This window comes from Aulostomus chinensis, chromosome 19, assembly GCF_037954235.1.
Source record: "Aulostomus chinensis isolate RoL2024-O1b breed Wild chromosome 19, RoL_Achi_v1.0, whole genome shotgun sequence".
In the NCBI taxonomy this organism is placed as follows: Eukaryota; Metazoa; Chordata; class Actinopteri; order Syngnathiformes; family Aulostomidae; genus Aulostomus; species Aulostomus chinensis.
Genome location: NC_141338.1, coordinates 18,384,917 through 18,409,191, shown reverse-complemented (window position 1 = coordinate 18,409,191; position 24,275 = coordinate 18,384,917). Strand labels below are relative to the sequence as shown.

The window sequence follows — 24,275 nt, the reverse complement described above, 5'->3', positions numbered from 1 at the left end:
AAAGACAGACATAAACTTGACAGACAGACAGAGAGGGCAGGAGAGGGGAGCTACAAAGAGAGAAGATGTGACATAAGGCGATGGTTGTAAAAAGGTCTATCCGTGACCGGAAATCATATTGATAAGAAACAAACAAAAAATAAAAAGTCATACGAGTAATGCAGCTTTGGCTGGGACAGACCTGAGAATAGCCAGGGACACATTCTGTTTCCAGGGGCTGTCCTTGCGCATGCCTATGCCAAAGCCCGAACGGAAAAACAGCTCTCCCGTGGTCACCAGGTCGCACTTCTGCGAGGCTTCAAACTCCAGCACCGCAGAGTCCCAGATGAAAGCATGCAGCTTGCTGTGGGGGAGGGGGAAGGGAGGAGGAGGAAGGAGGGAGGAGGAGGAGGAGGAGGAGGGGAAGGAGGGGTTACGGTGCAACAGTACAATGATTTACATACACATTTACGGCTCCCACCCTTCTCTCTCTCTCGCACACCAGATCATGTGTGTCATTCAGCGTTTACCAGCAATCTCTACAGCTGCTTATGGCCCAAATGAAATCCAATGCCAGATGGGTGAGGGCGCGTCCCCCAATGGATTCCCCCCATCTCAAAGATGTTCGTCTGGGTACAACCTGAAAAAGGGTGCTCCTCGACGCAATGTTAGCTCAACCTCACACTGAAGCCAGTGCTGTTGTCACCTCCACACCTTCTCCTGTCCCTGGACGTCTGCCTTGGCTCTGCGATGGGCCAGGATCATATGGAAGACTGCAGTAAGTCCTGCTGTTTCCACCTGGTCCAGAGGTCCATGCCCCCCACCCCACCCCACCCCCCACCTCCCATCCTGAGCTGGCTGGACTGGCCCTGACTGTGTGCCTGACAGGTTGAGCAGCCGGCCGACACGCGCTTTGGTCGGCCCGGCCCAGGCCTGGCCGAGACTCACTTGTCGCGCACGGCCTGGATAGCCTCGGCGGCACTCTCATAGTTGTGCTTCTCCATGTGGCGGTACATGGTGCTAAGCTCCACCTGCCGCCGAAAGTAGATGTCCACAGAGCTCTGCTTCACTGTGGCATAGATGAACTTGTCTGATGGGTTTCTCAGCTGCACAGAGAGACAAAGACATATGGAGCAAATTAATATCTGTATGAATTTAATATATAACAACATTTAGGTCTAGTAACAAGGTCTAACATCATAATCTACACACCCTTGGGTCATTGATGCCGGTGATGCGCTCCTCAGGCCGGTCCAACACCAGGAAGGCAGCCAGGTTGGCAGTGTAGGAAGCCACAATGATCATGGCAAAGCCAGCCCACACCATACCCAGGATTCTCGCTGAGAAGCTGCGAGGCGCTCCTGCGTGGTGAGTTCAGGGTTTGACATTTTAGCTCAGACATTTTTATGTGCATTTCACATCAGCGGTGTGGAGAAGTTAGCTGGACACATCCATTCACAGTGAGGAACTATTCTGCTACGAGTGCCACTGGGTAGATGTGTTTTTGTGGGCCAACGCAGAAAGTCAGCATTAACTTAGGTTCCCTCGACCAAAAGCCAGTCAGATTCTACTTTGGATATTTGTTACTTTGGATATTTGTTATTGCCTATTGCCTATTAGCTCCGTGGCAAATGAAAATTGGGTTATAAACAAACTACACTAGGGACCGGTGCCCTCATCGTCACTGAAGCTAGCTTTGTGCTTCTTCTCTGTTCTTCTGCTTTTAGCGGGATGATTCATATCTGTGACAACCTCTGCTGTCTTGTGGACCCACTTGTTGGCGATTGCCTTTTTAAGATGTATAAAAGCTTCAAAATTCAGAGTGTGCGTTATTTACTGATGGGTTTTTGCCATCGAAGAAAAACGTCAATACATCTTAACCTAGTGTGAACCGAGGACATTTAACAATGCTTTCCAGGTTTTAGGACTCGTTTCGGCAACACTTTTAGAACAACTATAATAGCTTTGTCATCTGCATTTAATAACAATAAAACAGACAATATTTGTATTCTCAAATAAATAATAGACAAACATTTTACAAAACACAAACCTAGAACAGAAGAAAATAACAAGAACAACAAATATTAGGCCATTATAACATCAGATATGAAAATGACACTTCAATTAAAAAAAATACGACAGCAATCAAAGCTTTACTTTGTGAAATTTGATATGAAAGCAATTAATTTGTCAACATCATAGAAAAACCCCACAGCGAGGCAACACCTGGAGCAACATCAAACTGTGTAAAGACCAAAGAACATAATAGGCCTTTTTCACAGCAGACATTTTGACACGCGACAGCAGGAAAAGCGCAGATGCTGCTAATAACACGAACAGCGACTTTGTTCTATTTGAGGGTCCCGATAAGACATGGCAGTGAGACAATATCATGTCTTACCTTCTCCTATCCCAGAGTTCAGCAACACTCCCCAGGAGAACCACATAGCGGATGATAAGGTGAGGGCATCTTCTTCTTCTTCTTCACTGTTTACTTTAAATCTTCCAAACGGGCTACAGGGAAGACATTGGGAGGGTTGCAGGAGAAACTGTGAGAAAGTGCGAAGAACTTGCACAAGCGAAAACCCTGGCAACCCCGAGGCAGGGAAAGGGAACTGAAAGTGTGCGAGCAAAGCCAGAAAGAAAACAGAGGGGAGAATAGACAAAGAAGGCAGCACAGGTACAGAGCGGTGGGATGGTTGGAGCCAATCTTCACCTCTGCCTGCCTTCTTGTCCACACTGAGGGAAGATCTGCAGTGCTCAGGATTGCACACACACACGCACACACACACACGTGTTCACTGATTCAGCAGTAAAAACGCGCACGTGTGTGTGCGCACACACACACACACACACACACACACAGAGTTTCCCCTTGTACCTGAACCGGTCTAGTAGGTAAAGCATCACCGCCACCACATGCACCGAAAGACCCACCAGCAGCCAGAGAGTGCTTTGGAACGGCTGCATGAACGAGTCCAGCGTACTGCGAGGGATTTCCTGAAACACACAACGAAGACGGTTATGGCTTCTTTTACCTGCAAAAACCTCTGATGTCAACCTCATGGAAAATAACAAGAATGGTAACACACCAAACAAGCGATGAAAAAATATGCTGCCCTTGAAAACAAAAGCTACTGAATGAACCCTGATATGTCACAGCCTACTCGCTGCGCTAAATGTTTTTTTTTAAATGAATAAAAACTTTAAATACATCATGTAATCGTACCTTTTTAACAAGGATGGTGAGACCTTGATATTTAAAGGGTTTGGAGAACTCGATGTACTGTGCTCGTTCGTTGTTTATAGTCAGCGGGGCGACAATCATGTCCGCCAGGCCCCCCAGGAGCTCACCCATCATGCCATTCCACTCTTTCTTGTTGCTGTTGTTCACCTGGAGCACCGAAAGGAAGACACTGTCATGAGAATCAGGAGTCAACTACAGGTATTTTTTTGTTTATTAAATTTGATGTAAGCTGATGAGCAGATTTTGCTATCCTTTCAAACTGAATGATTGGCTTTAACAGATTGCGGTGAAAATCCCACCAGCACTAATTTGACTGAGTAGAGGAACAGGACTCGCCTTCCAAGGTAAGGACTTTCTGTGGTGCTTTTTTTCACTCTTGTAAGTTAGAGGATATCGGGTTTTTTTTATTCAATGTAATTCAGGATAATTTGCTGATTGATTTATCAGCACAGAGCAGATTCAATCATAAACCTGAAAACAAACGGAAATACAGTCCAGACTCCTGTTTAGAAGCCTGGTATTTTTACCATCGGCTCAGGGGAGACCGTGATTGGAGACAGGTCGCTGTAGCCACTTTTTAAACACAAGCTAGCCAAGTCCTAAAGCATTGCCTGTTTAAATGGCTATTTGATTCCAAACGTCACTTTGACTACAAAACGAGTATCTTGCTGATAAAGACTTCAAAGTAGCGACCGGGATCTTTTTAGCAAAATGTTTGAGGAGGAAACAAATCAGAGCGTCAGGGTCAAACTCAGACTTATTAAGTCGAATACGGACAGATGTCTCACTCTCTTGGTCCATTCAATATACGGCGAATACAACAGCATTAAAGAAAAAAAAAAAAAAAGAAGAACCTGAGCTGCTCGCCAAACACAAAGAGTTGAAGGCTCATCATCGTTTTAGCTGACTGACTCTGTTTGTGTTGGTTTATTGGACACTAAACCGTGGGTCACTGCTTAAAACTTCAACTCTGAATGGTAAACGAGGCGACTTGTTAGTTAGTTAATTAAAATGATGTAAGTTATGGTGTAAATGTACTGAACGCTTAGAAATATGACAAATATTAGCTTGTGAAACTAACCCGCTCCTGGGTTCCAAATTTCCCATCAGCCACCAGGTGAACTTCATAGGTGAAGTTCATGGTCATTGCCAGCTTGATCAGGAGATCAATACAGAATCCATAGCAACACTGCGGGACAATAGGGCGTCCTGTAACAAAACCAGCATTGGTTGCAAGTTAGAATCACTTCTGAGCGTGTGAGGTTTTAATATTTTAGTCCGAAGGCGAAGGCGCATGTAGACTGGACAAAATGCGTCACTCGTCCCTCACGCTCAGACACATTCACGCTGATCAGCCCACGCACGTCCCAGCATCCATCACACACTTGCAATGGCACACTCAGCTACATGCATACATATATAGATACCTACTGCATATATATGTATGCATCTCCAGTGGGTGTTTGTGCAGTAAAAGCACAGTGATATTGTAAACGTCCCTGATGTGTTACCTGGGATGGTCTCATTGGGCCCAGTGCAGATAACCTTTTTAATTAAGACTCCATTTAATGTCATTTCCTCCTTGCACGTTCCGTCCGGCATAGTTGGTTTCACGTACACAAACGGCTCCTGGTGTATCGTCACTATCTACAACAAACGGGACACAAAGCTGTTTACCAAGGAAGGCTGGATCTGTTTCCATCCTGAGGGACCTCAGCCAGCAAGACACACACGAAGACGGAGATGAATGTAAAAATAACTGACAAGGATAGAGATCAGAGGCTCTTTGCTGGCCTATAACAAATTTAAAGAGATTAAAGTCAAAGTGAATATATCACTGCAACCTTTATGGGCATAGAGCAGCTCCATTCCTCTGTGAGAAACAAATATTAGCACGCTGTCCAACAGCAGTATATCAGCGCCCGTCTTTGCTCTATCTGTGTGGACGTGCTTGTCACATCGCTGCAGCAGAGTGAAGGCGCCTTACCTTCAGTCGAGTGGACATCTGGAAGCCCTGCGGTTTTTCCGTCTCTCCCCCGGGCCAGATAATCTTCCGCTGATTGTTCATTACCACCTGCGGGGATGCCACACACGTATATCTATTGTAGGTGCGAGCTGACAGAAGGCGTGCAGCTGATGAGGCCTCTACTCGTTGGGTGGTGAGCATCACTAATGAGTCATCTTTATATAACCGCAACTCAGCTGTTCTTTTCTTTATTACAGCGACCTCTGACTCCTGAATCGCACCCGAGGGTTTCGGGAACTTATTATTACACCGATCACCGGGGAACTGAGGTGCTGCTGCTTGCCATCCTTGATTTGCTGGCGCGCACACAGTAAGTAGCCGGTATTAACTACAGTGTGAACAGAGCCTGACAAAATAAAACCCAGAGCTGTCGCACACAGTTGTCATGGAGGAGTCGTTGCAATTAACATGCGCAAAGATGGATATCATCCCAATCCCTGGCAGACAAGTGATAACGATCAAATATGGAATTTATAATGCTAAAAATACAAATAAACAGTGTTCATAGTCATAATAAACACAACTCTTGCAGTTTACTGTAAGAATACATCAAGTCATATCAATCAAGATTCTGACTGACTTACTGCTGTTTCTCTCTTGTCTCTTTTTTAATTCCTCCATTTATGATTTACAGAAAAGGTTCATGATCATTTAAATTAAAAAAAAAAAGTTTATTTGGGTTCTGATTTCATCCTGAGATTGCTGACAATATCTCAGATAATTTTTACCCTAAACTCAAAAGGTAGGTAAATCTGAAAGCATTCGGCCTGACTTCTTTAACTTTAAACTCAAAACTGAGCCCCCCCCCCCACACACACACACAAATAAACCAACGGGTGGCCCACACCCTCTTATGTCACGATTTAATAAACTGACACCAACGATTGCCTCAGAAATCCTTCTGTTAGCTTGTTTTACTTTAATGTTCCCTGTGAAACAGGCGGTTTACCTGTGTTCCGTTGTATATGCCCACTTGAATGAGTCGACTCTTCTGGTAGTTGAGAATACTGTAGTGCGCGTACTTCCTGTCGCCGTCGTCGTTGAACTCCACGCGTCCCGTCAGGCCCTCCGGGTATTTAGAAGACATGAGCACCCTGTGGAAAGAACAGGAGAACGGTGACCTCTGCTAGGGGCTGGCTCTCAGGACTGGTCCTAGGACTCACGCTCATCAGCCCTGAGGTTCCCCTTGAGGTGAACTTTTGTTATGACAAGGACAAAATGTGGACTTCAGGAATTTTGACGCTGGACAGACCAGATCAGGAGAATGGTGAACGTCGCAACAGCACACGCCAGACGACACACAATCTAGGCGACACACACGCCAAACAACACACACACCAGGCCATACACAAGCCAGGCGACACACATGCCAGACGACACACAAGCCTGGCGACACACACACCAGGCGACATACATGCCAGGCAACCCACGCCAGGCGACACACACGCCAGGCAACACACACGCCAGGCGACACACACGCCAGACCACACACACGCCAGGCGACACACACGCCAGACCACACACACGCCAGGCGACACACACGCCAGACCACACACACGCCAGGCGACACACACGCCAGACCACACACACGCCAGGCGACACACACGCCAGACCACACACACGCCAGGCGACACACACGCCAGACCACACACATGCCAGGTGACACACACGCCAGACCACACACACGCCAGGCGACACACACACGCCAGGTGACACACACGCCAGACCACACACACGCCAGGTGACACACACGCCAGATGTCACACACGCCAGATGAGACACGCTGTTTTTTTAATGTTTTTGGTGTCCGGACAGTCATCATATTGAAATGCTAATTAATGGTGGACAAAACACACATGTTACCTTTTTTGGGGGGATCCTAAACAATCCCACGGTAGCTGAGGCGCCGCTTGTCATGGTTTATAACACTGCATTTTTGTATCGGAGCATTTAAGTTTCCCGATCTTCACTAGATTTTTGTGTGTGTGTGTGTGTGTGTGTGTGCCAAACGAACCAGATGTGGACTGTGTCCATACACCACAAAACACCTGCGAAAAGGAATGCATGTGTCCATCATGAAAGGATTCCTACTTCACCTTCAACTGGTGGTGTTTCTGTGGTGCGGGCATGGTTGATGGTCTGTAGTTTCTCTCACTACTGGTTAGTTGTAAAAAAATGATACAGGGGTCTGAGCAACAGACTTGTGCATGCAGGGGTGCTCATGAGCTCCCCTGGAGGAAAGAGAGAATTGGGACACTGCATGTTTTGGGGCAGGACCTCCGTGTACACGACTCTGGAAAACTCAGAGCTGTGAACCATTTCTGTTGTTTCTGTCTGCACATCTGCTTGGAAGGAGCACATTTAATTTTTTAGGACATTCTGCACATTCTGCTGAGAGAACCTGTAAGTGGGTCAGTTGACATGTACAGGGTGCCGAGCAAGTGAACACTGCTTCCCGCAGGGCAGCGTTTTGGACAGAAATATCCACAAAATCACACCAAATACCGTATATGATCATTGTTCGTTCGTTTCCCAGGCTGCAACCAAAGGTTATTTTCAACACCCAGTAATCTGACTCTTTAATTCACAATTAATTGATGAACTGTTCAGTTTGTAAAATGCAAAACGAAACATGCTCATCACTGTCTCTCAGAGCTCAAAGCCCAAAGATTCTTCAATGTCTGTTTTAAGTTGTTTTTTTTGTTTTTTTTAAATGGCTGAAATTCTTGATAGATGAGAGTCTGGAACCAGAAAATTCTGCTTATAAAAGACTGAAGCAATAACTTGGTCAACACCATAGTTACTAATTCATTTTCTCTTGATCCAATATTGAGTTCAACGATTATTCGTTGCAATGCTATTCATCATTCTAACAGCTTCAGAGGTCACTGTAAAATGAAGCAAGTCTGAGACATGGAAAAATGCCAATTTGAAATAAATATCCAACATCAGGATTTGATGCATCCGTCTCATTATTACCTGAATATTAAAGAAAGGTTGAAAACTGATAAATCCTTTACACACAAGAGTTGCGAGTGATTTTGTTTTTTTTACAATGGAAGTAAAGCAATGAAGTATGAATGAAAACATCAATCATGAATTTGCTGCAGCCCACCGTTTGAAGAGCGGCCCTGTCTTCCAGATGTTGGTGTTGCCCACGCATCCTCGCGGCGGTTCTGTGATATTTTCCTTCTCAAAGAGCTCCTGGATGGACTGAGCCACTACAGCCACTGCATCATTGATGTGAGCCGACTCATTCTTGCCGTTGATGAGCTGGAGGCCGATCAGACCTGAGACCAGATCGACAAACGACACAATTACCAACCCGACCCGATCACAACCGCCCTGGATCCTTTTGCAATGCACAAAGTGGGGAAAAAACTTATAGGGCCTCCAGCTTAGACATCCTGAATAAAGGTCAGACACCAGCTGCATGATGATCCATCTCCCTTGCCTGTCTAAGTCAGGGAAAATGTCCACATCCTGTCATTTATCAACACTGAAATAAATGGATCATTTGAATGCCACTGGTGACCTTTTCACAGCATGTGTAAAGAGTCCCTTGAAGTTGGATTTTTTTTTTTAGAATCTCTTCCTAGGGGTTTGGGGCATCAGCACAGACAAAATTAAGTGTGTTAGGACAAAACACAAAAACCGTCAGGCCTAAATATAAACCCATCAAATATCCAACTTCAGCTAAGTTTTCTGATTGCAACCAGATCCGACAGACTTCTGGAGGAAGCCGTGGACGAGACACGGACGGTACAACAAACGCTCTACAGGGGTTGGTTGTGTTTGAGTGCCTGGAGGACAGAACCTCGACATTTGTGACCACAAAGTGATAAAATATCGTGAGAGACGAAAACCAAGGAGTAGAGACAAGAAAGGCTGTTGTAGCTTACCATTCTATCAGTTATCTGTTGCAAACTCTTCCTTTATGGTTCATTAGAAACCGGGGTATTAATATGACAGAACAGCACAATGAATTACCCAGGACACAACACGAGTGTAGCTACTGTTCACAACACATGTAAACCTTTAAGCACACAATGCTTAAACGTTTAAATGCCCAACATGCAACAAGCAGTTCATCAGGTAATAAAAGCGTCATCTCTCTAATCCTGTGTGTGTTGTGGTTGGCCATCTTGTGTAAGTGCCACTGATCCGTGCTGGATGAGCGTACCGTCTGGCGCCTCACTCAGGGCTTTACCCGACATCTCGCGCTCGCCCACCAGCCACACGTAGCCGGAGCCCGTCATGTTGAGAAAGCGGGCAGCCTTGTACACTGCAGCAGCATCTTCCTCGCTGGAATCGGGATCATAAAAGAACAACCTCATTACAGTTTAGGGGTCATTTATTGCAATGCACTTTCCAAGTGCTCACAGCCAGGCGTCTCGATGGTTTTTCTTCCTGCATCTCTTGAATCCAGAATGCAGGAAGAGCCAGCGACGTATTTAGCCTGAAACTAATGGCGCCTGCTTGCTAACAACAGCAAAACTGTCCATTTAAGAGATCTCAAGCGCCTCGTCCATTATAATCCAGGTCTAATCCATGATCAGTAATCCACTAGCACTTTAATATGAGCTAAAACCAGATAAACAGGTGAGAGTTTCGGATTATGGAAGGCTCAGGATGTTTGTTTTTAGCTCCGCTCAAAGTGTCTGGGATTACTAAAAATAGAGTACAGAGAGAAGGCGTGGATTAAACTGAATGACGGGTTTAAGAGTTCGTAAACAGATATTTCTGGATAGTTTTGCTGTTGTTAGCCAACAGTCGTCATTTCCTTCAAGCTAAGAATAAGTGTCCGGGTCTGTCTGTATTCTGGGATCAAAAAGAAGTGATCCAGGAGGGAAAAACTCTCCCCCATATCCACTTCACACTTATTTGTGAGCACTCCAAAGACAAAATAAACTTTTTCGGTGAAGTTTTGGCTTTGCAGGGTTGTACATTAAAATGCTACTGTAGCCATAAAGATATAAAAAGAGAAAAAAATGGACTTTGCAGGGTGTCAGAGGAACTCACTAGCATGCTAACCCTCTCCAGTTGTCCCTCTCAACAGTTTCCTGGGGTGAAACTCACCTGGCGGACAAGATGATGACTCGGGCCTCCAGCTCTTTGGCCTCCAGCAGCAGGGCAGTTAAGTTAGTCTCCTGGCTGAACTGGAGGACTTTCTCTGCCTGTGATCGGGGCATAAGAAAGGTCAAGCCAGCTACTTTTCCCTACTTTAGACGCCATGCTGCCTCTTTACCTGCTTGGTTCGAGCTTGGCCGATTTTGTTTGAAAACGGGAGACAGAGATAAAAAAGAAAAGCGATCCAGGGTAACCGGCTGAACTAAAAAAAAAAAAAAGCTTGAAGGGAAAAAAAACTTTTGCATTTGTTTGCATGCAAACTGAGGGTTATCAAGGCTTCAAAGAAGGACGTGCATGTGTTAGGTAGGGGGGAAGAAGAAGGTCAATGCAACCAGTAACTAAAAACGGGTGAAGGGGGGGTGAGGGGGACGTTTTCCCCCAACAAAAAAAGCTGCTGAAAACGAGGGAGGTGCTACAGAACAGGAGGAAGTAGCATCTGGGAAACGGTTTTGTCCCACACTACCGGTTCTCCACAAAGGAATGGACTTGCAAACTCTTTTTGTGTGTGAGTGTGTGTTCTGATTACATGCATTCCTTTATTGAAGGAGAAAATGAAAATGATAAAAGCTTGACGCTGTTGACTTCTCTCTTTTTTTTCTGGAATGACCGGAAATTATAAATTTTTCATAACAAAATCATTCTTTATTTAAATAATAGGGAAATGTCTTAAAGTCAAAATTAAAGAAAAAACACGTGCTACCAAGAGAGGGATATTTCTGGGTCGGCTGGTGACTGGTTTGGGCTGGTTTCTAGTTGCTACGTTTGGAAAGTTGGTGGGCGGCGTGCATTGACCATGCAAATATACCTTAGGTCCTCGCTTGTTGTCATAGGACAGTTGGTCGAGGTTTTCATAGTTCCTTTTTTTATTCTGATGAGTAATGTGCACAGAGAAAATATGCAGACACAGAAAAATATTATAAACAGTTGAGAATGGAGGGCAGTAAAGCATTCCAACAAATCTCCACTTTTCTGCTTCAAATTGGGATCTTTAACATTGAGGCTTGCAAATGACATCAGAGATCGCTTAGAAGAGATAGTTGAAATGACAAAAACAGCAGTAGCTTTGCAGTACTGTAATTAACATTACATACTGACAAGATACTGTAAACTCAATGGCAAGGCTGTTTTTTTTTTTCCAACTAATCCAGGGCGTCCCTGCCCTCTTGAAAATGTAGCACTCCATTAAAGGTGTGCAGAATCCTACCTGCAACTTTATTTTTTTTTTAAAAATCACTAAAGAAAATTCCAAATTTTGGGAAATATTCTTTTTGTCCATCCTTCTCAGTCAGACAAGAAGATAGATCCCTTTCTCTCCTCTGTGCTGCATTAGGCAGCTGAGAACCCCCAGAGACTGGCTTACTGCTAGTTAGCTGAGTATCATGAATGTTACCAGATGGGATGGAAGGGTTAGCATAGCTTAGCCACAAGTCATTAAATACACTGCAAAATGGTATCAGTGTGCCTGCATTATGCTGCATTCCAGCTGAACGCTGAGGACCAAATCCCAGACAAAACTGATGAACCCTGAGATTGCAATTCAAAATGGCCGCCACTCACGAGTACGCTTTGAAAATAAACCATTTAGCACTTTAATGTCTTAAATGTAACACATAACAAAAATCAGGTTCACAGTACAGTTCTTCTATCTACAAAAATACACTTATATGCACAAAAAGAACCACATTCACTGGATAAACTGGTTGTGCGTTGTGGGCGGCATGGCTCAGAGGTAGAGTTGCCATCTAGCAACCGAAGGGTCGCTGGTTCGATCCTCACCCCTGGTGACCATGTTCAAGTGTCCTTGAGCAAGATACTGAACCCCTAATGAGTAGGTTGGTGCCTTGCATGGCAGCCTCCACCATCAGTGTGTGAGTGAATGGGTGAATTAGATGACACTGGAAAGCGCTTTGAGTGCAGTGTGAAATTACACGACTCATCCAGACATGGTGATCTGCAGCAGTTGCTGAGCAGGTCATATGTGTCTGACAATCCAGATGAATGGAGGTGTCACCTCCATTCCTGCAACTGAATTGTTTAGCCATTTTGCGGGAAAATGCAGCATCTTTCTGCTTCAGTGTGTCTTGCGCAGCTGCCTGGCATCACCACTCACAGCCTCAGTGCATTCTGGGTCTCTTTCTCTCCCTCCACACTGTCAACATTGACCATGCATCAGCACAAAATTCAGTCTGACAAGCAGATTCACAACAATGTCCTGCAGAAATCAGCTGAAAGGTTTTTAGACCAGTTATACAAGACGATAAGTGTGACTTACATGCTGAGATTTAATATCTTAAGCCTGAATACTAATCAGGACTCTTCATACTTGAGCATGAGGACTATAATATATACCATCTGAAATGACGCTAGAAAAAATAAAGCCTGGTGCATTTTAAAATCTTACCAGATTTTTAAAACAAGGGAGACTACAGAGATAACAACAGATATAAGCAGAGCTGCAATGTTAAACACAAGCACGCAAACACCCGACAATTCAATCAAGATGCTGGACCGTGCGCTCTGTGCTCGTCTGAAATGACTCAGAGCGGCAATTCCAGGAACTTGAGATCTCACAGAAACTCACCTCAGTGATATGTGGCTATCAGAGTGACCTGCACGTTGGTTGCAGAGGTGGAAACATTTCCTCAAGGCTTTCAAGAGATATCACATTTATGTAAGGGGACAGTGACCAGTGGCCAAAATCCTTTCAGTCCAGGCGGACATTTGGGTGAAATTTGAAGCTATTCCCTTCAGGCGTTCCAGAGATATGCATTCACAAGAATGGGATGGCCATATAAATGGACAGCCCGAAAACATGATGCCTCAGGTCCTCAGCTGTTGCTGGCGTGGAGCGTAAACTGGTTGTGCCTGTGTGTATATTTTTGAAACAGACAAGCAGAAAAGTGTGGATGAAGTCTGCTACGAGAGAACAAGCTTGCCTTAATACACATCTCAAGCTGGAGTTGAGTGGGAAGCAGCATTTTGTAGGGCTACAATCTAAACTATGCAACAGCTGTATGACAACAGGTTCGGGTTGGTTCAGTTCAACCGTGAAGAACTCATCAAGCTCCCTAAATACCAGGTAACGTCAGTAGAAATATCTGCATCTCCAGCTGTAGTCTCTATTAGCAACATTCAAGAAGCATTGCAGATCCAAAAAATGATTGTCTTTGTCTTTTTTCCCCCAGAGTTTTTCTGAGCACTCTATTTTTGTATCCTCAGTAAGGCATTAATATTTCATGTTGTTAGTCACATTTGCTGTCTGACTAAATCCACTGTGTCCAGACCCTCTTTCGTGGTGGTGCCAGTGATCCTCCAGTGACTGTGTGACCGTGCTAATGGCTTGCCTTGAAGCTAAAAATAGTATGTAAATGTGCATCTGCATCTATGCAACACAACTGGCTGATTAGCCAGAATATTTCTCTAATGTGACAAAGCTGCAAAGCATCAGTTTAAACACTCAGAGCTGTTACTGCATTTATTGTGCAGCTTAGACACTTAACTGCCATCCAAACAAATTTACATCGCGTTGCTAACGGTTTCATGACCCTGCTGCTGATGTCGGGACACACGGAATCTGATGAGGCTAAAGAAGAGGTTTGGGCTGCTTAGCCACTAGGGGGCGGCAGAAAAAAATCTGCAATTTAAACAACTTCTTACTTTTACATCTTTGGAGACGAGTCACAAGTAATATTTTCACAGATGAGACTTAATTTTATATTTGACTTCTTGTGAAAAAGTCTGTAAGAAAAATATTTCTCAAGACTCTGTAGCATGAACCCCGAGGCTATTTTTTTTACCCTCTGATGATATAAATTGCAAACAACAGATCTGTTCATTTTTACAGGCTGGGGTAGCAGTAGGTTCTGTAGAAGCTGATAGTAGATGATTACCGAGGTGCTATACCTTTCACACAAAAAAGTTATCACATGATGTATTTTTAAGCGAATGAAGGAACTCCCGGTGTAACAGTCTGACTCTCCTCACAGAGAAAGAAACTATTAAGACAGACTTTGGATGCACATCAATTCCTGTTGTGTGTTGGTGAGATCATCAAAAAAATTATCTGCTGATGAGAAGATTTAATAATCTGTCTAGAATTGGGAGTAAAGGATTAGACCACAGGATTCAAGAATGGGCGCAAGAGATAAACCTTATCGTCGTCGTCGTCATCATTATCGTCGTCCTCCATGTCATCCTTTACGAGGAGGCGTCCTCACCAGATGCCCGAACCACCTCAACTGACTCCTCTCGACATGGAGGAGCAGCAGCTCTACTCTGAGTCCCTCCTGAATGACTGAGCTTCTCACCCTGTCTCTAAGGGAGAGCCCAGCCACCCTGAGGAGGAAACTCATTTCACCCGTTTGTATTTAGGATCTTGTTTATTGATCATTACCCAGAGTTCATGACCATAGGTGAGGGTTGGAACGTAGATTGACCGATAAATCGAGAGCCTCGCCTTTTGGCTAAGCTCCTTCTTCACCACAATGGACTGGTTTAGCGCCCGTATCGCTGCGGACGCCGCCCCAATCCGCCTGTCAATCTCCCGCTCCATCCTACCCTCACTCGTGAACATCACCCAGAGATACTGAAACTCCTCCACCTGAGGCAGGACCTCCCCCCTGACCTGAAGTGGGCAGGCCACCCTTTTCCAGCTGAGGACCATGGCCTCAGACTTGGAGGTGCTGATTCTCAGCTGCTTCACATTCGGCTGCAAACTGCCCCAGAAAGAGCTTGAGGTCGTGGCCTGATGGAGCTAAGAGGACTACGTCATCCACAAAAAGCAGAGACAAAATCCTCCCACCTCCAAACCTGACACCCTCCACCACCTGGATTTCTGTCCTTAAAATTTATAGACAGAATCGGTGACAAAGGGCAGCCTTGGCGGAGTCCAACCCTCACTGGGAACAAGTCCGACTTACTGTCGGCAACAGGAACCAGACTCTCACTCCTCAGGTAGAATGACCGAATGGCCCTTTGTAAAAGGCCATCCACCCCATACTCCCTAGTACCCCCACAGGATGCTCCTGGGAACACGGTCGTAAGCCTTCTCCCAATCCACAAAGCACATGTGGACTGGTTGGGCAAACTCCCATGCCCCCTCCAGCACCCTAGCGAGGGTGAAGAGCTGATCCACGGTTCCACGGCCAGGATGAAAACCACACTGTTCCTCCTCGATCTGAGGTTCGACTATCGCCCTGACCCTCCTCTCCAGTACCCTGGTGTGGACCTTTCCAGGGAGGCTGAGGAGTGTGATCCCCTGATAGTTGGAACACACCCTCTGGGCCCCTTTCTTAAAGATGGAGACCACCAGCCCAGTCTTCCACTCGAAAGGCACCGCCCCTGATGTCCACGCAATGTTGCAGAGACGTGTCAATCAAGACAGCCCCACAACATCCAGAGCCTTGAGATACCCAGAGTGGATCTCATCCACCCCTGGAGCTCTGCCACCGCGGAGTTACTTCATAAACCTGAGAACCCAAAAAATCTGTAAATAAGGTCAAATGTGGTCAAACTGAAATTTTGTTGGGTTCAAGATCAAGTGAACAGACTTGAAAAGATGGTCTGGCACAGGTTTTTTTAACCAAGGTTTAGTCAAAATCTGGACTTCTACTAGAGTGTGAAGGACTAGACCATGTTAGACAGGACTGGAAAAAGCGTGCAAGAGATCAACCTGAGAACTGAAACATCGTCTGTAAATTCGGATCAATATTCTCTTTTAACGTGAGCTTAATGCTCTTAAATATTTGAATCTGCATGTAATTTTCTCTCATTGTATTTAATCTTAGTGTTTTCCTGCTGTCTTTTAAAGCTAAATGTTCTCTTTTAAACTTTGTAAAGCAGAATGAATTGCTGTGTGTATGAATGTGCTCTATAAATAAACTTGCCCTGCCTTGCCTGGAAATACTGCATCACAGTTGTATGCCTCTGCAGAATTTGAAGTCCCTCTCTCAAGCTGTTCCTGAGATATCATGTTCATGTGAACGGGCTGGACGGATGACAAACATAATGCTTCCAGCCAACAGATGTTGCTGCCGCAGAAACGTAAAAAAAAAAAAAAATCCTATCTTTGTCGGTCTTATGGGCCGTCCACACTGAGAATGACACGTGTGATAATAACGATTCAACTTTTTAAACGATGATGATGCGTCACACACTCCAGTTGAGTCGGTCAAGTTGTGGATCAACACTCTGTTGTGAGAGTTATCATTTTTTTGGACACACACTTTAGTATGAGTCACCATCTGGTTGACGCTACTGAGGATCCTCAAAAAGTGCAGCAAGAGTCAAGAAGAGGAAGCAATTAACTGGTCATACAGCACAAACTGAGGGATTAGAGGGGACCACCTAAAGTGCTTGATGGCACATCAATTAGCTTAAATCAGACAAGTAACGTTGCACTACACCTTCATGAAATATCGTTTTGTCAGAATATGTTCTCCAAAATGAATCTAAATGACAGCACCCAAATGGAGCACCGTAACATCGGAGGGTTTCATTTGCTGCCAGCGAGTCTGTCAGTCATTCAATCCTTCTGTAAACGATCCCAACGTTCCCCACTGTTGACGTTACAGTTGCGGTATAATTGTAGTTCTCATACTTCGAGGGCCCTCTACGCCTTGTTATCATCCATGTACAGATGGTGTCAGTAAATAGGTATAACATGCGGCGTGTGCCCCCGCAAAGCCACAGATACGGCCACTCATTAGCCTGGGTTGAGAAGCTAATTACTTTTGTTTTCAGACTCTTAGATGTGTGGAATGTGGGATAGCAATAGCTTGTTAGCCCTCTCGTAACTTTTTAGCTTGATTTTGCTAGTGCTGTCCCCAGTCTATCCCACATCCTTGGCTAGAGTTCAAAATTTTCAATGTACAAAATATAAAGAGAAGGAATTTTACAAGGACATCAGAGATTAAAAAGGTTTCCATAGAAATTAATTGATTTAAAGTGTATTATATTGTATGTCGTGGTGATGGGGGGGGGGGGGGGGTCAAGTGCAACTCAGGACCCCAGAGATGTTAGAGCTGTCCCTGCTGAGAAAATATATTCATAATGAGCCACTTTAGAAGAGAGAGCAACAATAACCTCTCTCAGCATTCAAGGGAACACACAAACTCCAGATTTTGCAAATATAAAAGGAACTTCCAGGATCCTCATCAAAGGCTTTTAATGCTCTAGTTTCTTTTCTACTCTGGTGCAGGATGTGAGTCACTGCTCGATGATTCTGAATGTCAGTACCATCATTTACTTCACAATCCAGTATGATTAATTCTGTTTGTTTGAAACGCCCTGGGTTAGTTGCTGTTAATCAATACTGATCCAAGTTAATTTAGACAGCTTTCTCAGCCTTCTGTGAATTACCTCGGATGAGTGTCATATGCACCCTCTCTGCTGCTTCTGATTTAATTAAACATCGGAATCGGGACTCGTATCATTCTGCCACACAATTACAGCAAAGACCCCAGAGAGGGCCAATAAGCATCCCAGAGTATAACCAAAAAGGATATCCCCAGCTAATTCCTTCGTATGAAATTGATGGAATATTTTTTCCCCCCTCCCTATCTGCAGTGTCTCTGTTCCTAAAGGGCACATCGTCGCAGTCTCAAGTCAGTTTTGGCTCGTAGACGATCAGCATTTCACTGACCCACATACACAGCTGAGAGCTACACTCAAGATGGATGCATCAGCGGAATCTAAAAAGACAAAAACCTCGCCCTTATCCTGCGAACGTGCCCTAGCACGGCACGCTAAGCACCAGCACAATCAAGACCTCAACCCTTCAGTCTGTGATGGTTTGCAAAGCCCCACGTTAAAGTCCACTATTTGGCTCCCAATGTGGATAGACACGGGATAATTTGGACTATGGTGAAAAGCAACGTGAAGATGAGCAAATAAACATACAAACTTTTGTCAGAATAGACCACATTAGACGCTGTTGATGTCTCTAGGAATGTTAGCAAATGTTTACACAATGGTGAGAAATTGATGTGGCCACATAACAGAAAGGAAAACAGTTACATACGTAGAAGACCTTTGAGGTTTCATAAACACACACACACACACACGCGCCCGCGTTCATGCTCACACACTCTGGGAGGGGGCCTGGGAGCTGGAGCATCTCACCTTAGTTTCTCTCTCCTCCAAGAGGGTCTCGAGCCTCTTTTGAGCAGCGCGCCCCTCATGGTCGTCGCTCACTATCAGGATGATGTGATTCCAGTTGAACTCGCGCATCAGGTCGAACCACACGTGTGCTTGGTGGGAGTAGGGAGGGACTGTCCGCAGGAAGGACAGGTGGATACTCTGAGAAAGAGACGAGTCCACAGTGGCTCAAAACATGGAGGAGCAGCAAAACAAGGTCAGTCTAAACAGGAAAATAATACTTAACTAATCTACTTAATATCTATGAGACTTATCTTAAAATTTTGAGATGAGATAAGATAATCCTGTCCCAAAGATGGGGAATTTCGTGGTGTAACAGCAGGACAGGGACAGCAAAAATAGATAATCAAAACATAATAAGTATGCACTGAGTAGACATGAGGAAATATAGGACTACAGGTTCCTCATACCCCAAAATATAGGTGCCTGAAACCTCAACTAAGCGTGACGGTTGAAGCACAAATGTTGCACAATCCCACCCACGCTGTCCAGACACTTCCCAATTTAAATTTAAATTCAACTTTTATAAAATCCATCCTGCAATTTTCCAACAGGGGTGCGACCTGATTGGAAAAGCCTTTCCCGCCTGAGGAAAACGTGTTCCTTAAAAAAATGTTCCGCACACATCATTCCATACTCATTTAATGGCTGTCGCAACGCTGTGTTGCCCCATGTATTGATCTCTCACACACACACACACACACACACACACACACACACACACACACACACACACACACGTGTTCTGCTTTTATTTTTAAATTACTATGGTCGAACTTATGAGTTTAATTCCATATTGTATATTTTTATTGTATTATGTTGTTTAAATCCTGAATGCGTTCTTTACGAGACTGCGCTGTCTCTCCCTGCACTTCATATTGTTTGTTTTGTTGTTGCTTTATCATTTCTGAGTCGTTTTTTTAAGGTTTGCAGAGGAAAAAGACCTCAAGTGACTAACTGGGTTCCACTTGTTGGTTAACCTTTAGCTATGAGGTGTACTTTTATTTCTATTTGCTAATTTATTAGGTGAATCTTGATGAAATAACTCGCTGTAGCACTTTTCCCTTCACAAATTAGAGAACGTTCTATTTTAAAGGTCATTTTCGAGGTTCTGATTTAGTTCGCTGTAATAGGAGGTGCTCCAAATATTTTGTTCATCCTAATTAATTGATTATTGAAGAAGTCCAATTGAATCGAGGTCCATGAGAAGAGATCCTACTTCTCACTGATTTATGACCACCGTTAAGATTCTCCTAATGAGTTTATGGTCTCAGTCTCTGGTCCCAGGTCCTCTGAGGTGGTCTGAAATCTTAAATTAAGATTTGAAGTCCATGGAATGTTTTTTATTCATGTGATTGTTTTCAATTTTCTTTTTCAAGTAGGTGGTGTTTCATAAGAACATCTCTCGGGTCAGTGACATTATTAATGATGTTCTTTCGATGTTCGGCTGGAAAGCCACTCAATCATAGCTCCCCTAATGGACGGCGATGGGACGTTTAATCTAGGAAGCCTTGAAGCCTCCCTGGGGGAGCTCCTTCCTCCCTCGCTCACTCGCTTCCTGTTTGCCTCTGTTAGCATCTCCCTCATCCATCACTCACCTTATCTGAGTAGATGGACATGCGGGTGGTAAGGCCCACCACGGGGATGCGGTAGAAGCCTGCCGTGTAGGAGACAGGCGTCGGAGTGAGGTGGTCATTGGACTGAGGCGGGTGACTCACCAGGATAGCGTAGACCTGCAGAGACACAGAAGAGGGACACTTCATCATTCTGACATCGGCACAGAGAGTCCGTACTCCCATTAGCTCCTTTTAGCAGCTTCCTTTCCTTTCCCTTATACCACAAAACAAAAATCTATAAATAAGGATCACGCACACTCCCCTTTTTACCTAAAAAACACTTCAACTGCAGGCACAAAACTAGAAATGAGTGGAACCCAAGAAATAACTTGATATCATGATACGTGCAGCCAGATAATTTAGTGGTTATCACAAGGTAAAGGCATTTTCCAAGTCATTAAAAACATGGCCTTTCTCAGCTTCCATATTGCTGTTAAAATTAAAGACTTTATTCTTTCAATTCCCAGCTGGAAGCCAAAACACAGTCTCCACAGAACACAAATTAGGCACCAGCGAGTCACATTTGAAGATTTCATCTTTAGTGCCACCAGTACCACACATCAATTCCCACCTGGGGCCCGTAGAAGCTCCAGCGCACCAGGGGAAGTTGCTCATCCTGGTTGCTAATTCAGTCTTGTGGTCTTCAGGTAGTCTGGCTTTCTACCTGAAGATAAATTCAACTTGCGTGTTCATGAAGTGTTGTCATAACCACATGCTTACAGGAGGATGCACTGTACATTGACGCAACATAACTTGCACTCTGTATTCAAGCCTGGTGCAGAGCTCGGGGACCGACTCCCCATCTTTCTGACACTGTTTTTGATTTGAATGACCTCATGGGGGGTTTTTTTCCTGCAGACTCAACATGCAAACGGGGGGGGAGTGAGGACGGCCGGCACTTGAAGCTGAAACCCACTTGTGAGGCAACAGTGAGGCAACCACTGAGCCACCGTGCTGTGTGGAGAGATGCAATCAGGGAAAGAAATCTTTTCCTCCACGTGGGCCATCAGACCAATGCAATTAATTTGACCTTATTTGATTTGCCCAAATTAGGCAAACCAAATTTGGCCGAAGGAAAAAAAAACAATCAATGATTTCTGTGTGCTGTTGTCAAAGCCCAGATTTGAGAAAGGCCCTGGAGTTGTGGAGGAAGAGCAGTGAAGTTGGCAGGGTTGCGCAGGCATGGATTATTGGATGTGAGCAGCCCGTATGGTTGGGTCAAAAACCAGGCCTGTCTTCCAAGGACTGCTCGCAGGCATCTACTCCTCCATCTGCCGCAGACTTCCCTTCTCAGTGACTGCTATTGCGTCTCATCACATTAAAACTTGCCTTGACTCTCACTTACAAGGGGTGAATGTGTGCGTGTGTGTGTGTGTTACCAAATGTTGTTGTACTGTGCACGGACTAATGGTTGGATTGCACGCTCATGCTTGGGGTGAGCGTGTGATGGGAGAATGGATGCGACAGTATTATCCTACAAGCCTGTATCAATTAGAGTCATTACACTAAGCAGAGGACCGAGGACATGAGAGAGCACAGAAGCTGGGGGTGTTTTTTTGTCTCTCGCTCTCTCTTCACATGAAGCTTAATTATGTGTGTAGGAGGAACAGGAGCGAGAAGAACTTCACGCCTCAACATGCTGTGTTGCACATAATGTTTTTAAAAGCTATGCTGAGCATTTCATGAGAGAACGGTCATGCCTTTCTACACTCTTAACAGCTCTCCAACGCGCACACATGCTCACCATGCATTACTTATGAAATCTGTTTGTTAAAGCGCGCTGCCCGAAAGACACTTTTTTTTTCTCCTTTTAATCTCCGAGAAAATCATGTAAAACTGGTCTATCCAATGTTGCATCATATACTGCAGCCCAGAGAGAGGAGAAGATCCGCCCCTGAACACAACTGTCACTCATCTCTTGCCAACTTGCCAACAAGCCCAAGCTGTTAAATGTGCAATAACATATTTTGCACATTTTCACTCTCCGCCGGTTTCCTCAGCTCATCTGCAGCTGTGTGTGTCCTGAGATGCACGGATGCCCTCTCATCCCAGCTCTGCCCCAAACCTAAGCCTATTTTTGGGATGTCTGCAGGGAGTTGGCTGTTTTATGCAAAGAGGACTCTTTGGAGGGTTTAAACAGTTGAGAGCATGCCAAACAAAAACAAATGGCAGGTCACGTGAGGTCAGCTGGATGGACAGAGAAATATTAGTATTCATTCAAAGAGTTCGGAGATGGAAGATGTGGTCATGGCAACGGATCACGAGAGGAAGCACGCTGATTTCAAGGCTCCTGCCACCCCCCCCCCTAAAAAAAAACAAACAAATCCCTTTAGAGACGTTTTAACAGAGATGGAGGCTGTGAAGTTCCAGAGTGTGTGAGAGCAGATGAGGCGGTGGGGTACCTGACTGGAGATGAGGTCCTCGCACACGGACAGAGCCATCTGGATGGCGTTGGGTTTGTGAGTTACGGAGATGGCGGTCAGCTTAAATTTGTCCCGGCCGTAGACCTGGTTGGCCTGGGTCACTGCATCTTTGAAGACCTGCTCGTACCTCTTCTGGCTCAGGACAGCCCCGATATTCACGATCTTGGGCTCGCAGCCGGCTCGCGCGCAGGAGCAAGAGAAGAGGACGGCGAGCAGAAACAGACGCATGGTGCGGACCAGCAGACGGCACCGCTCAGCGCGGCCGCTTCTCTCCCCGGTGGCGGCTCGGCTCGACCAGCTTCTGGACAGCAGCGCGGCTCGGCCGGTTGGTAGCACGATCCAAGTGGGCGGTAGGAGGGAGGCCAGAAGAGAGGGGAGGGGGGGCGCTTGAAAGGGGGGTGGGGGGTGGGATGAAGAATCGGCGGATCTATGTGCAATGCGGAGGAATGTGCATGCTCATATCAGGGGCTCAAGAGAAACCGCATCTCGCACCTCCTCTTCTGCACCTCCTCTCCCTAAAAGTTCTGCAGGAGCGGAGTCTCGCTCTCTCCGGCCGCGGCTCAGTGCGCTCTGTGCGGACTGATCCCACCGATGCTCCGGGCTCAGCGGCTGCTGTCCTTGGTGCTGACAGCTGTACATGCGCGCCTCGGTGGTGCTGATGCGCGCTCCCGCCGTATCCGGGTTTGCTCCGGGTTTGTGAGCGTTGGCGTGCTGCTGCTGTTCCTGCTGCTGTTGATCATATGAAAAATAAATGCGCTTCCTCGTCCGAAACACACAGCACCTCCATGTAGTTGCTAACGTGACGTGACAGACAAGTACGTGGAGCTCGCGGTGCCGGCCGGCGCACCTGCAGCGGTGTGCGGGTGCTGTGTGTTGCAGCGTTTATTCATTCCGATTCATTTGTTCACGCTTTGAAGCGGACGGTCATCATTAGGTCTCTTTCCCCCTTTTTTCTTGTCTTTTTTTTTTGTGCTTCACATAGTCTGATTGTAGAGGAGCAGATGGGGGGGGGGGGGGATGAGTGTTTACGCCAATCTGGCGGTCAGAGTTCAGCCGACTTTGATGTGAGTTGTTTTCCTCTAAACTGGAAGGGGAGTCGGATTTTGTTGTGTAGCTCTGAATAAAATGGAGCAAGGCCCGCATGGACGGGCTGGGAAAGTAAAACACCTTCTTTTTTGGGCTGATAGGCTTGATGTCCATCCTCCCGAGAGCCAGACCAGGCTGCAGATACCTTCCCCCTCTCTGTGCGGCATGACCTGACCAGCTGACTAGTAGTTAGCTTAGCACAATGACTGCTAGCTGGTGAGAACTGCTAGCATAACTCTGTCAAAAGACCCCAAATTCAATTGAACTTCACCCAAGAAGTGTTTTCGCCTTTCAAGTACTCACAAAAAGACGATTGTGGCCAGTAAGCGGACGTTTCGGCTGTTGTTTGCCATCATTGGCTATGGGGCACGATTACCTCAAAGCTAAATGTACGTAGCTGGATATTTCTACATTCTGGATTCACAAAGAAGTGATGCAGGAGAGAGAAACATCTTTGTGAGAGCAAGACATCTATTTGTGTGTTCTTGGAAGGCAAAATTCCCCTTGTTTGGGTGAGGAGTTGCTTCATAACTGTGACTGTGCGTGATGTTTGTCCTGAAAAAGCAATTTACAGTCAGACACATAGCCGGGACTACTTTCCTGACTGGGTG

At 45.5% G+C, this 24,275-nt stretch overlaps 1 protein-coding gene across 11 annotated transcripts in view; it reads right to left on the bottom strand.

The window, feature by feature from the left end:
- Positions 1 to 23,365, bottom strand: part of grin1a (glutamate receptor, ionotropic, N-methyl D-aspartate 1a) — a 36,814-nt gene extending 13,449 nt beyond the window's left edge. For 2 of the 11 annotated variants that reach the window (XM_086188141.1, XM_086188145.1), the window contains exons 1-17: positions 22,558 to 23,364; positions 20,138 to 20,272; positions 18,504 to 18,680; positions 11,188 to 11,250; positions 10,332 to 10,429; positions 9,436 to 9,557; positions 8,368 to 8,542; positions 6,202 to 6,346; positions 5,214 to 5,300; positions 4,729 to 4,873; positions 4,308 to 4,438; positions 3,209 to 3,373; positions 2,861 to 2,979; positions 2,381 to 2,493; positions 1,192 to 1,340; positions 928 to 1,085; positions 182 to 343 (exon numbers count right to left, since the gene is read on the bottom strand). In XM_086188141.1, the coding sequence (XP_086044267.1) occupies positions 182 to 343; positions 928 to 1,085; positions 1,192 to 1,340; positions 2,381 to 2,493; positions 2,861 to 2,979; positions 3,209 to 3,373; positions 4,308 to 4,438; positions 4,729 to 4,873; positions 5,214 to 5,300; positions 6,202 to 6,346; positions 8,368 to 8,542; positions 9,436 to 9,557; positions 10,332 to 10,429; positions 11,188 to 11,250; positions 18,504 to 18,680; positions 20,138 to 20,272; positions 22,558 to 22,806 (2,393 nt within the window). In that variant the 5' untranslated portion in view covers positions 22,807 to 23,364. Of the gene's footprint in view, positions 1 to 181; positions 344 to 927; positions 1,086 to 1,191; positions 1,341 to 2,380; positions 2,494 to 2,860; positions 2,980 to 3,208; positions 3,374 to 4,307; positions 4,439 to 4,728; positions 4,874 to 5,213; positions 5,301 to 6,201; positions 6,347 to 8,367; positions 8,543 to 9,435; positions 9,558 to 10,331; positions 10,430 to 11,187; positions 11,251 to 18,503; positions 18,681 to 20,137; positions 20,273 to 22,557 lie in introns of all 11 variants that reach the window. The other 9 variants (XM_086188142.1, XM_086188144.1, XM_086188146.1 and 6 more) reach the window with 9 other exon arrangements.
- Between the last annotated feature and the right edge of the window lie 910 nt (positions 23,366 to 24,275).